The 14,055-nt window shown below is 34.6% G+C and overlaps 1 protein-coding gene across 2 annotated transcripts in view; it reads left to right on the forward strand.

Moving 5' to 3' along the window:
• Positions 1 to 14,055, forward strand: part of LOC117172833 — a 62,775-nt gene that overhangs the window by 18,308 nt on the left and 30,412 nt on the right. The window contains exons 2-3 of one of the 2 annotated variants that reach the window (XM_033361079.1): positions 6,920 to 7,050; positions 7,130 to 7,330. In XM_033361079.1, the coding sequence (XP_033216970.1) occupies positions 6,920 to 7,050; positions 7,130 to 7,294 (296 nt within the window). In that variant the 3' untranslated portion in view covers positions 7,295 to 7,330. Of the gene's footprint in view, positions 1 to 6,919; positions 7,051 to 7,129; positions 9,031 to 14,055 lie in introns of those variants that run through there. The other variant, XM_033361078.1, reaches the window with a different exon arrangement.

Genomic DNA, 14,055 nt, shown 5'->3' on the forward strand with positions numbered 1-14,055 from the left:
GAGGGAGCTCTTCTTAATATTTTGACACCAAAATCATGTCGATACACCTTACCGACTGCGAGTAAAGCCACCCACGCTTTAACTTGACAGACTGTACTTTTGGGAGGAGAAGGGGGTCTTCCGAAGTATCATTGGAAAAAGTATCACGCAGGGCTGGAGGTCAGAAGTTCCTGAAAAATGTATCTCGTATTTTGGTAATAGCCCCTAAGCAAAAATACCAGTTAGTGACATGGGACCACTTAGTCACACCTTGCATGAATTTCTTTATTTATTGAAAAATTGTATTGAAATCAAAATGTAAATGAACGCTTGCTAAAGAGTAGCATGCTTCAGTGTTAAATTGCACATAAACATGGCAGAGAAATAATTTTCAAAGCAGTGTATAATAAATATGTAAAAATCAGGTGCCTATACCTAACATATCCGAGAATTCGTTAACGGACACATTAGTGACAGGATCAAGGAAAATGTATTTCAAGGAGAATGAGTCGTGTTTGGAATTTAAATAAAAAACGTTATTGCTGTAAACTTTACTGCTTTTTTCAACTTGTCTCCAACTTTGATGGTCACTCTTATTGCAAACATTTTCGAAAATTGTGTTGTGTAACAGAATTGTTACCATAATATAGGACTCGGCACGGCCCTGTGCGAAAGGTTTGCCGGGCCACAAACGAGACAAGACGGAGTACCTCGAGGGGATCGGAAGCCTCGAGCGACAGCGCAGCCCTTTCCACTTCCCTATTCTCGCCTCGTTCTCCCGAGCGATCAGGCTGTGGTAACTAATATAGTCATTTAAGAAATCGTGAATACTTTGAACTATCTCTACCTATAAAAAAGTGCTTGAGAACCGGTATGTAATTTGTTGTCATCATTTTCGACCTGATGATTATCGTTGCAGTATACAGCTCAAAAAAGTTAAAGTGGGAGCAGTGCCTTCCTTATAAATAAACACGATACAATAAATGTTTATAAGTTTTAAATAAAAACTGATTTTCAAACATACTTTCATTATCTTTGGCTTTTCCTTAAGGCTATTGGAACGGTGCGCACAAAAATGGCGAAATCCATGAGACACTCAAAACTTACCAGCGGTCAATGATAATTCGGTTTTGAGCTTTTAAAAATGCACTCAGAATATTTCCCCGTCGCCGAAAGGGGTTCCATGATTGTGGGATATGCGCTTGATGTCTGATTTTTTTTAACAAATCGGGTAAAAGCTGAAAAATGAGAGTAAAGTGGTTAAGAAAAGTGAGAAAAATATACGAATGGAGACCAAAGCGACTGACAGCTGTTTGGCGCTGATCAATCAACATTACTTGATCGCACTACCAAGCATGTATACTGTCTGTAAAGCTGATGCTCTTGGCGGGAATTTTAAATTAGAATAAAAATGCGATTTGTGTTCTTTATGTTGTAATCGTTTCTTGACATGTCTTAATTGGCTTCGGAATAGAAAAACTGTGAAAAGTAATAGAAGGATGCCACCGTGAACTCGCTGATAATAATGGATAATATTTTTTAAAGTTAAAAAATGTATTATTTATTGATTTATTCACATATATTTTTGTGTTGTAACGTGCAAAACGCATATGGAAATAGCGCACTAATATTAGAACATTAATATTAATCGCATAAATTTCTTATTGAAAATAACAATCTCTGCAGATTTTTGCAGAAATTTAAAAACGTTCGTCGTTTTAATATCGAAATATATAATAGAAATTATTGTGCACAGAAGACTTCGAATTTAGTAGCAAATTTTTGCAGGAAAAATTTGCAACAAATAAGCAAATAATTACTTTACCGGCGTAGAAAATAGTTTGTAACAAGTAAGCGCCGGTAATATAGTTATATGCAAATTTTTGAAAAATTTTCTTACGAAGGTTTTTACTAAATTCGACATCTGCTGTGAAGAATAATTAATTAATTGAATTATTTTAATTAGTTAATTGGATTATTTAGTTAAATTAATTGAATTATTTAATTTAATTAATTAAATAATAGTAGTAATAATAAGTAGTAAATAGTAGTAATAAATAGTAGTAAAAATAATGAATCTTTGCGAATCAGGGCGTAGAAAATAGTTTGTAAAATGTAAGCGCAGGTAATGTAACTACATTACCTGCGCTTACATTTTACAAACTATTTGCTTATTTATTGCAAATTTTTATTGCAAAAATTTGTTCCTGAATTCGGCGCCTGCTTTGTACAATACTTTCTGTTATATATCTTGATATTAAAACGATGGACGTTTTTAAATTTGTGCAAAAATCTGCAGATATTGTTATTTTCAATAAGAAATGTATGCGATTAATATTAGTGTTCTAATATTAGTGCGCTATTTCCATATGTGTTTTGCACGTTATAACACAACAATATATGTAAATAAATCAATAAATAATACATTTTTTTAACTTGAAAAATTATGATTAATTATTATCAGCGTGTTCACGACGGCATCCTTCTATTACTTTTCACAGTTTTCCTGTTACGAAGCCAATTAAGACATGTCAAGAAACAATTACAATATAAAGAACACAAATCGAATTCTTATTCTAATTTAAAATTTTCGCCAAAAGCAGCAGATTTACAGACAGTACACATGCTTGGTAGTACGATCAAGTAACGTTGATCGATCAGTGCCAAACAGCTGTCAGTCGCTTTGATCTCCATTCGTATATTTTTCTCATTTTTTTAACCCTTTTATTCTCATTTTTTAGATTTTACCCGATTTGTTTAAAAAAATCAGACAGCAAGCACATATCCCACAAACACGGAACCCCTTTCGGTGACGGGGAAATATTCTGAGTGCATTTTGAAAAGTTCAAAAACGAATTATCATTGATCGCTGGTCAGTTTTGAGTGTCTCATGGATTTTGCCATTTTTATGCGCACTGTTCCAACAGCCTTGAAACACGTTTTTATGAAAAAACCAATAGAAAAACGAACAGAAATACTTAAATAATTATTCCAGTGATTATTGATGTATTTTTATTTGTTTTTCTATTGGGTTTTTGAATTATTAAGTTTTTTAATTAGGTTATCCACAAATAACTTGGATATAACCTCAAGCATCTTCTAACTCATTTAAAAAAACTTGTAGGCTCGTTTGGTGGCGCTACCGTCGATTATATGTCTGCACTCCTAAAGCATTGAGTGTCCTCAGCCTGCGATCGATTACTCGTTCGGTATTTAGTGGTAGGTGTTGTGTAGATTTTGACCTTTTGCGGATCGTTCATTCTCTCAGCCATGTTTCGGAAGATATTCAAATATATAAGTTACATAAGATTACATTTTAAGCCCTATCACGTGTTTCTGTTACTATATGGTTCCAAACGCCTCTTTTGACCTGTTAGTGACAGTGGAAACGCACTCCCATTACAAGGTATGCAGGTATCACTTACCCATCCACTCGTATGATGCGCACAAAAAATCAATAATTATTAAAAAGCAATTTGCACATTGCCGAAATCATGTTTTTGGTAATAAAAACAACTACTTCACTTATATTAAAGCTTTTTTTCATGAGTAAATGCTAATAAATTATTTATGTATTTTTACTTGTTTTTATATTGTTTTCTGCAATTTTTTTAGTTTCTAAGTCGATTATCTGAAAAGTATCTGAGTATTATCGCGATTATCTGAACGGTCATCTATTATCTTATCATGGGGATATGAGTATACGCTAGATGGCTCCAACTTCGACTTTGTTGCGACACATCTAAAGCATTGAGTAACCACCGCCTGCCTCTCTCTGGAAGTGCTGAAATCATACCTTCCTCGAAGGGTCCGCAATGTATCGATTGACTTCCTTGATATGTTTAGAGATTTAGGGTTTCTAATGAACGGAACTTTGTCCAGGAAGTAACACTTTATGGACATCTCAAGAAAAACCTTTATAATTTTACAGCAGCTACAAAAAAGAAAGACTCCCTTCCTACTTCAACCAGGATGATATTAGTAAAAGCCTCATTTTACTGTTTTCTGATTATGGTTTCATTTCATTCAATGACGTCACAGTTAACCTAAACGGAAAATTGGAACGAGTCCTAAATGCATGTTTCCGTTGTATTTATAATTGACCGAACAATGAACACAGTTCTTGATATCGGAGAAGAGCTAGGTTCTTGACAGTCGCCAAAAGAAGGCAGTTTTTCACGGGTAACCTATTATAATCCATAATCGCAGATGAGACCCGTAAACACATATTTGAATTATTCACCTTAGTTGATGGAATTCCTAACCAGCCAATACTTCTTGATAGATGTTTATTTCTAACAATTCCAATACACAGAACTTGCAAAGTGCAGATGTGTCGTTTATGATAAGGGATAAAAATTATCTTGAACAGATAACCGCCTGTGGGATGAACTTCCATCCTGTATTAGAGAGGCTCCCTCACATCATCATTTTGGGAAGAGTTTCTTTACATTTTTATTAGAAGATATGAACTCATTGCTCGAAATTACACATTGGTAGTGACTTTTTTGAACTTACTTTCCATTTACGGCTGATTACTTTGACTCCTTTGCTGTTTCAGTATTTTGCAAATTTTCAAGTTACTGTGGTTTAATACTTTCGAAGTCATTACTTGTCACTTACGCTAGCCTCGTACATACGCAAGGATATATGTTACGGAATAGTCGTAGCTGAGGATTTTGATAGATGTAGTACATTTTTGTTCAACTAAGTTCGTATATTTATTTTTGGTTGGTTTCGATAATTTCAGAGTTTACTACTTACTACTTCTTTCGATTATGTACATTTTCTTTTGCGTTATCAATCCACGTTAAAGAACCTTTCTGTACTATAAATTTTCTGTTCTTTGGATGGCTATCTAGCTTTAGGAACTTTTTAATCAATTATAAAATTACAAATGACTATTACCTCGCTCTAATGAAAAAGTTGAAAATTTCGGGAAAAACTGCGACTTTTATGCTGTATTCTAAGAGAAAATCTGATTATCAATACAGAATAGTATTTTGTGTATTAGAAACAACTTGTATTTAAAAAACCGCAAAAAATCATAATCAGTGTCAAAAACTCACAAACCCCAATTTTTCACTTATAGGGTTTTTTGAGACCCTATAAAATAGACTTATAGGGTTCATATTTAAAAAGTAGTTATTCATTTGTATTCTTAAACTAATTTCAAGAGAAATGTGTTTCAACTTGATTTTTCAATATTGAGGATTCTGAATAAAATGTACAAAAACATATTTTTTTTATAGGAAATAATTGTTAAACTTCATGAAACTTATGGAACCTTTAAAGGCCGCTTTTTTAACGCATTTATTTTGTGTTGGAATCGAAAAAAAATATTGATATCAGGATGACTACAAGATTTATTTTTCCATTTTCCCTGACATTTCCCTGAAATTTAGACCAATTTCCCTGACAGGAAAGTATTACAAAAGCGAATAAGATTTCAATGATGTGCCAAGCAAAATAGTGAAACAAGCCAGAAAAATGCGCTTTACATGGCAGTATGGATTAATTAAGTAAAGGACATTTATCTAAACTATCAATAAATAAATACAAATAAAACCTAAGAATCGAATTCTATTTTTAAATAATGTACATTGAAAAAATATTTATATTGATATCTGTAAGGGCTTCCAAAATAATATTAAAACATATCAATTTCTATTTTACCTGACAGCTACTTATTTTCCGTGACGTGTAATATGAGCGAAATCACTGTGATTATTCTTTTAGCAATATTATCTGAAACAAAAATTATGTGACTTTTTTGCTTGTCTAGTAGTATAATTTACAGGTAATAAATACATCCGTCTATTCTGCTGCAGTGAAACAAATTTTAAATGCTCAAAATAATGCCAAAATCTTTGTACCTATTGGCTCATGAACTAATTTTTACTGGAACATTATCACATAACTGAATATATCAACTTCATTTGCGTGACAAGAAATCTTTAATTAATGCTGTCAGAAAAATTAAAAAATTCAATTTGTGTTGGAAAAAATACTCGTGGCCGCAAAAATGATTTAGCGAGAAACAAACCTACAGAATCTCTTCTCTTCAAGCAAGATTTTTTAAAAATATTGGATAAAATAAAATAATTAGATTTTCCAAAATATATACTTCCCATGTTTCCAGAATTTAGACGTGAAGATAAAGTCCAATTCAATAGAAAATCCCTCTTTCTTTATTTTATTCAATATTTAAACAAAATATTGTCAAATAATTTTTGCAATCACGGTAAATTGAAATTTTTTCTTGTAAACGATAACAGACATAAAAGAGTGAGAGGTATTTTTTTTAGATATTTTTCAAATGAGTAAAATGTTGTCTTAGCAGTTTGTCAAATTTGTCCTTGTTGGTAAGAAAAATGCGAAAATTCAAATTTTTTAAAAATTCTCTTGTTATCTCGGCCAGAAAAATTTTTTAGTCAGCATGAAACTTACAACATTTCTTCATCATTTGAGTAACAATGCAGCAAAACAATGTCAGCGTCCCGCGAATTCTGATTGCCCTAAATCCTAAATGAAATATCCAGTTTTGAACTTTGTATTTCGAAGACCTCGAAGTAAATATTGTTCAATTTTTCTTATGGCTCCTACTTTGGGATTTAAAATTTTGAAATGTTTCTATTTTGGAGACTGTCTCATTTTATAAGTTTTGAATTTATACAATATTACATGTTTGAGTTTAAAATTGTTCAATTTTCCATGTTTAATCAAAATTTTTTTAATGCTCCAATTTTAGAATTACTTCACATTAGATTCTTTACTTTGAAACTTCTTTTTTGTATACTTAAAGCCATATTGAACGCCTTCAATTAAAAACTTAATTAACAGGGAAAATTTGTTCGAAACCGAGAAATTATTTGAATTTTGTTTAGTTGATTTTCATAGGATTTCTTGAAGTGAATGTTCATGTGTTTTGTTTTTATAGATACTTTATTAGTAATGGAATCTGTAGGAGTACAAATCGTTAGTAAGCGCCGCTTGTTTGGTCTTGATACTACAGAATTTCTTCCCTGGAATACCATACAAAATATATTTATAAATGAAGTGATAATAGAGGTATACATTTTTAAAAACTTATAAAAATCAAAAAGAACTATAAAAAGAAAAGTAATCTGCACAACTAATATTATTTCAGAGAAGGGTTCTGAACTATTTAACCTTTATCGTGGAGGACACTCATCAGGAAAAAGAAGCAATCCGACTTGTGCCCCTTTTTCGAGAAATTAAACCAGAGAGAAAGTGCCTGGAATTAATTTTTAATCATCTGGCCGTCTTCATCAAACCAGACAAAAAAAGTTGACGCAAGAGTTGATCCGTTACACAGGTATTTTACAAGGTTGGTGAATATTACTTTTCCATGATTACTATATGTGAAAGGTACGCCATAGTGGTATTTTTAAATGGAATATTTTCGTGAAAGTAATTTTGTATGATCTTCTATATTTTATTGTTTAAGCTAATTACTAATTAGTTTTAAGATTATTTTTTAATTATTCCAAATTTTAAAGTTCTTTTTCTGAAAATGTTCTGTTAGAATTAAAATTACTGCACTCTGTGTAGCGCTTCTTTACTTCATGGAATAGGAAATCTGTATGTTTTGGGAAAGTGTTACACCTTGATGAGGCAAACGTTTCCATTGCGATTACTTAAATTACGTGGCTCCCTTGTTTTTAATTTTAATTGGGGAACTAGTAAACACAGATGAGGAATGTACTACGAAAATTTGAGATAATCGAAATGGTTGAAAATGACCGAAATTCAGGTAAAACTCAATAATTACTTCATTAAATTAAAGAAATGTCTACAACTCTGGGTATCCAGCGTAAAGGAAAATCAGGAATTGTACGGGAAATTGATTGGTGCGGGCAATTTATTGGCTTTTATTTTTGAAGTTGGAATTATTTTGATGTTTCATACACCGAGCAGTATGGCTTGTCTAATGTAGCGTCACTGCGGGAAACCTCAAACGTTAATAACAAATAATAATATATCCCACGCGGAATCAAAACCGCAAACCACAAGCAACTGTTCCATTATTGAGGCATTTTAAAAGGAAAATTATTAACGCTAGGTAGACTTTATTTTCACTATATTTAGAGTGATTATTTTTTCTGAAAATTCACATGTATGGGAAGAAGCAGAAAGAGAAAATACTAATGGGTTCTAGGCTTGGAAACGGATTTGAACATTTTCATTAAAGCCCCACATTTATTTAAACTTCGTAAATATGAAATTCTGATCTTGATATGTTTATTTAACCATCAAGGCACTAACATGTCATTTTAAAATCGAATCATTTAAATACAAGAGAAAACAACCATTTCTCTAAATAAATAAATTTATCGCCAAATCAATTATAATCTCGAAAGAATTTAAAGCGAGCAACATCACTGCGGGATACCATGATACCGGGCCAATAAAAGAAATGCATAAAAAATCTTTCCAATTGTATACAGTAATGAGCACCGAAACTTTCCTGTCTGTGGCTCGGCAGTATTCCCACGCGTACGTTTTTTGGCCCCGAGAGGGGCTGGAGTTTTAATTGAGAATCTCTGATTTTCCGCGTTTCAGTTCTGGACCGTCTTGAGAACTGTCGTTTTGGACTCTGTGCTTCGCCGTTACGTATTCCTCTATGCTTTTGAAATACTTATTCAGGATAAAGTTCTTCTCCTTCGCCGGATACGCTAGCGATCTCTTAGCCGTCAGTTTTTTCCTCCTCGTTATGGTTATCTTCGATAACGCTTTCCGTGTCGCCGGATTGTGTCCATCCGGAATAGGTTCGGCTGGATAGAACAGGATGCCTTCGTCTATGTGCCGAGTGATCGCTAACGTCCGATCTAGTTTCGGGTCAATTGGTATGAGCGTTTTCCTGGCCGCTGAGAACTTAGCCCGTACACCCTGGCGGATGCCACGAGCCTTTCGTGGAGTAATCGAGCCTTCCGGTAGTTAAGGCAGTCGACCGGGCGGAGTCACGAGAGGCTCCTCTATGCTGGGCACCTCCTGGTGGCCTTCGACGATGGGACGTTCTTCCTGATGACCTTCCGGGCGTAATCGAGCCTGCCGGAGGCAGTCGACCGGGTGGAGTCACGAGAGGCTCCTCTATGCTGGGCACCTCCTGGTGGCCGTTGACGCTGTCACCGGGTGTCTCCTGGTGGCCGTCGATGAAGGGATGAAGGGATGGGGCACCTCCTGGTGGCCGTTGACGATGGGACGCTCTTCCTGATGACCTCAGCGAGGGCTTTGTACTTTTTCTGCCACTCCCTCTGTCTCCTATTTTTCCCCATTCACCTGTCGTTTTCTGTTTCCTCCTGTTTCTTTTACAAAATCTCATCTAGCAGGCACCACTTAAGGACTTCCCGTTAGGGCGCCTAGGGTTGTACCACTAGATGTGTTTATGTAATTGGCAACAAGGACTGGCAGGTACCGACAAGCAGAAACTACGTTTAAATATTTGTTCTTAAAAGAGCAGGTTGGTTTTCAAAATGAATATAGTCAGTATCCTTGACGTTGAAGTTGCCGTTTTATTAACTGTTCTCCCTAGGTAGAGAGAGAAAGAGAGAGAGAGAGAGACGACTTGTAGAGAGCGAGCGAGGTGTTCGTGGTGGTGGCGGAATAACGAGTGACGAGTGTCGCTGAAACGCGCATCTTTATGCTTGTCGCCCGGGGCGCGCGACAATGCTCGCTGGAACGTCCCCACTCCGTACGGTGGGAGCTTAGAGGAGATGACGTTTCGCGAGTTCGTCCCTTCCTGTCGTTTTTGGGGACTCGCGTGCCAATGGTGTAATGTAAACAATTGATGCGAAAAATAAAAATAGATTTAATAATGCTGACATTCCCATAGTTATGTAAAATAGTAGTTTGATATCAGGTGTATAAATGTAAGGTTTAGTTCTATAAGGTATGCCTGCCTATCGATATATATATAGTAATGAGAATGATAGTAATATAATAAAAAAAGAAATATAAAGTATTATAAACATATATAAGTTGCCTTATAAAATATATATAAAATAATAATTGCTTTTTTGAAGTATTTGTAAGTGAGTCCCGAGAAAAGGAAGGTTGAGATGGATAATCTATGTGCGGTGAAAGCGGCGCTTGAACCGTGGAAACTCTCCTCACCCGTCCAAGGTCGCTATTCACGTACGTCGAGCCTGAGACCGGTCATTTTAGGTTAGGATTAATATTTACTCCCATCAACTCAGAGGATCGTGACAGAATCATCCTTTCAGGCGTGCAGGTCCTTTCAAACCTCCGTCTTCCAATGAAAAGCATATTTTTAGTTGACGAAGGTTTTTTATATTCCCACGGAATCTCGGACTTGAAATAATTTTGGTGACCTTATAATTTTTACGAATTACAAGTTTAAAAAAGGAAGAGTTTTACATTATTTTAAGGTTCAAATTATGATATTTGGAATCCCTCCTTTTTATTAGGGGTACAAAAAAATTCTACCTGTTGTCAGAAACTTTTATTTTATTCAGAAAACTAAATCAAACTAAATCATCATCAACCATTTTTCGTACTTCATCTTCATTCTGAAAATTTTGCTTTGCTAAGCTGTTTTGTAATGAGCAAAAAAGGTAGTAATCGCATGGTGCAATGCCAAGAGCGTTGCGTTTTGGTGTAAATGTTATGGGCTGTCCTGGATTTACTCAATGTTTTTGATGCTTAGGATTGCCGTAATAGCTCCACTGTTCATCACTAGTCACTAATTTCCACAGAAAGCTGTTCTTTTTTTGTCTTGAAAACAGTGAGAGACACGCCTCGACTCGCCTTTCACGTTGCTCCTCGGTCAATTCATCAGTTATTGTGAAACCCCTAATTTTTCAGCGAGCTGATGTAGCGTTTGTGCTGGGTCTTCATCCAGTAGCTCTTGCAATTTCTCATCGCTCATCTTTTGAGGCCTGCCACTGCGTGGTTTGTCGCTCAAGTCAAAATCTCCGTCTTTAAATGTTCGTAACCATCTGCGACATGTACTATCCTGAATATCTTTTTATCCATAAGTAGCATCGATCAATTTATGAGCTTCAGCGGTAGTTTTACCTTGATGGAATTCGTAAAGTAAGCTATGTCGGATATGCACAGTATCTACTTCCATTTTTATTTATGTTAAAGGCAGAATTATATTCGCAATGGATACTTGCATATTCAGAATTTTGCCATGATCGGTTGAGAAGATTAGTGACGTTAATTTTCTCTACATTACACTTTGAAATGTTCAAACAATTCAGAGAGGCCAATCTGTATTAGTACAGGCCAGGTAATTCAAACAACCAAATGGGCACGTCTAACTCAACAAAGAGCGGGCGAAGTAAGGAAAATGAGTTGAGGATTAGTAACACCATAACGGTCTAGAAGATAATTTATGTTTTTTAAAACGAGCTGTACATAATGGTACAGTGAGTTCTTTATTCAAATGGGTAAATACAAAGGGCAAAAGTATAACTAACTAGATATAGACGTAGTTAGGCTTATATGAGTTAAGCTTCTCTATTCGTTTGTGGGGCGCTAATCACCACGCTAAAATGCATGGTGGATATTAAATTATTGCGTCAATCAAACACTGGTAAGAAAACGAAAGAAATTCGTTGCGGCTCAACGCCTCGCATAACTAAAATAGGTCTAGAATTCTAATGTCGCCATTCTATCAGACAAGGCACACTTAATATTGAGAGTCAAAAACAATGACAAAACTCCTTAAATTCTAGGAATAAATTTTCCAAGTCATGGCAGAACCATTAACAGTACTAATTATAGATTGATTAGTCATAATATGACAGAGCTGGTAAATTAAGAAACTGTAACGAAAATTCCGTTTCTAATTTTTCATCTAATCAATATTGTATTACTAAATGTATACTCTCATTGGTATAATTTACTAACAAAAATATCAAAACAAACTTCAACCACAATCTACACTCATTAGCTAGAACATTATGAAAATTCCGATGATTAGCTTGAATCTAATTGAATGTTCTTGCCCAAACGTTAACACAGCGGAATTTATTCTGAACTGACTGGTTTGACGACCGTAGTACACTTTTAAGACGGTCGCGATCATCGAGGCTATATAAGGCTTACGCTCTAATCGAAGTTATGTCGTTCACTATTACACAATGGCCGCGATCTCTGATGACACTTATCAAATTGTACAATTTACGTGCTAGTGTTAAATCCACGTGTAAGATTTTTTATGGACCTTAACACTACAGACTTTATTCTGAACTGACTTGTTCTACGACTGTAGTAAACTTTTTTAATGGTATCTTTGGTACTCATTAATAACGAATTAGGTTATCCTGCACTGGTGCACTTCAAGAGCACTCCGACCTGCACCGAAGCAAATCGGAGTGAGAAGAAAGAACTAAGAAGGAGCAGGTTGAAGTGCCTTGGATTACACCAGTGCAGGATAACCGAATTAGCTATCAGGCTTACGCCCTAATTATACATAATCTCGTTCACTATTATACAATGGACATGATCTTTCATGGGACTTTTTAAGCAATACACGTTACCTATTAGTGACGAATCTATTTGTAAGATCTTTTCCGAACCTTAACACAGCGGACTTTATTCTGAACTGACGTATTCGATGACCGCAGTACACTTTTGTAATGGTCCCGATCATTGATGCTCTATAAGACTTACGCCCTAATTGAAGTTATCTCTTTCACGATTACACAGTCGTTGCGATCTCTGATGACACTTGTCAAGCAATACATGATACATATTAGCGACGAATCTACTCGGAAGTTCTTTTCCGAACGTTAACACAGCGGACTTTATTCTCAACTGATTTATTCGATGACCGTAGTACACTTTTACAACAGTCAGGAAGAGTGATGTTCTATTAGATGTGCGCCTTCATCCAATTTATCTCGTTCACTATTACACAATACTCGCGATTTTTTATGGGACTTATCGAGCGATACACGATACATATTAGTGACGATTCTACTTTTATGTTGTTTTCCGAATGTTAACACAACGGACTTTATTCTAAACTCTATTATGTTCCTCTATTCGTGTATTTAATCTCCTACAAGTTTCATCAATATAAACTTTATTGCAACGATTGCATTTAATCATGTACACTACATTAGATAAATTTTCTTTTGCATCCTCGTCTTTTTTATTAATAAAACAATGTTCTAATTGTTAGTCGAGTTTTGTGCACACTTAGAATGCTATATTAAAAGTATTACAATATATAAACTTTGGTTCTTTTCAAACACTAATAAAAGTTTTTCTTAAAGGAAGTAAACTTATAATCATAAAATGAACGTAATATAGATAGCTTACTTATAATTAAATTGACATCGCTAAAAGATTGAACTTTAAGTCATATCACGCCTCTTTGAAATAAGACACTATAATACTAAGAGAGCATTAGTAATAATAATTGAGAGTGTTAGAAAATCGCGAAACAGACAATGTTTAGTTTTCAAAAAGTATTGGAAAAAGTTAGCTGCTTCTATTTAGTTGTACTCGAGTTTTTTACACAATTTAATGTTGTATTAAGGGCGTTGGAACCAAGATCTAACCTCAAAACTGAATTATCTCATTTTTTACCATACATATTAGAATTTCATCTTTTATGAGGCCTATCCCTGCTTTTAATCAAATCTGTATAGTCCGCAGGCATTACGTCGAAATAATGAGTGAAATTCCTGAAAAAATTCCTTATAAATTACTTTTAATGAGGTAGTTTCGTTAAGGGGTCCCTTTTAATATATCAAAAATGCTAGAACAGATCAATTGCCAAACTGTTTTTTTCCATCTGCCAAAATTTGCCTCAATCCACTCCTCACGGGTTTACAGCAATCTTTATCCAAACATTTTGAGATCTGAAATATTTACCATATACAGCAATTTATTTCATATTCATTTTCTATCAATTGCACTTTGGAAAATTATTAAAATCATTTAGGTAGCCTTGATTAGCACTTACAAAAACAGGGTGTCTAGCGAATTGGATAACCAATATTCAAGGACATTTCAAGGATTTCCAGGACTGAAAATGATATTTTTCAAGGAACAATTTTTACAGTTAAAAAT

Source organism: Belonocnema kinseyi, chromosome 5 (assembly GCF_010883055.1).
Source record: "Belonocnema kinseyi isolate 2016_QV_RU_SX_M_011 chromosome 5, B_treatae_v1, whole genome shotgun sequence".
NCBI classification, from domain to species: Eukaryota; Metazoa; Arthropoda; class Insecta; order Hymenoptera; family Cynipidae; genus Belonocnema; species Belonocnema kinseyi.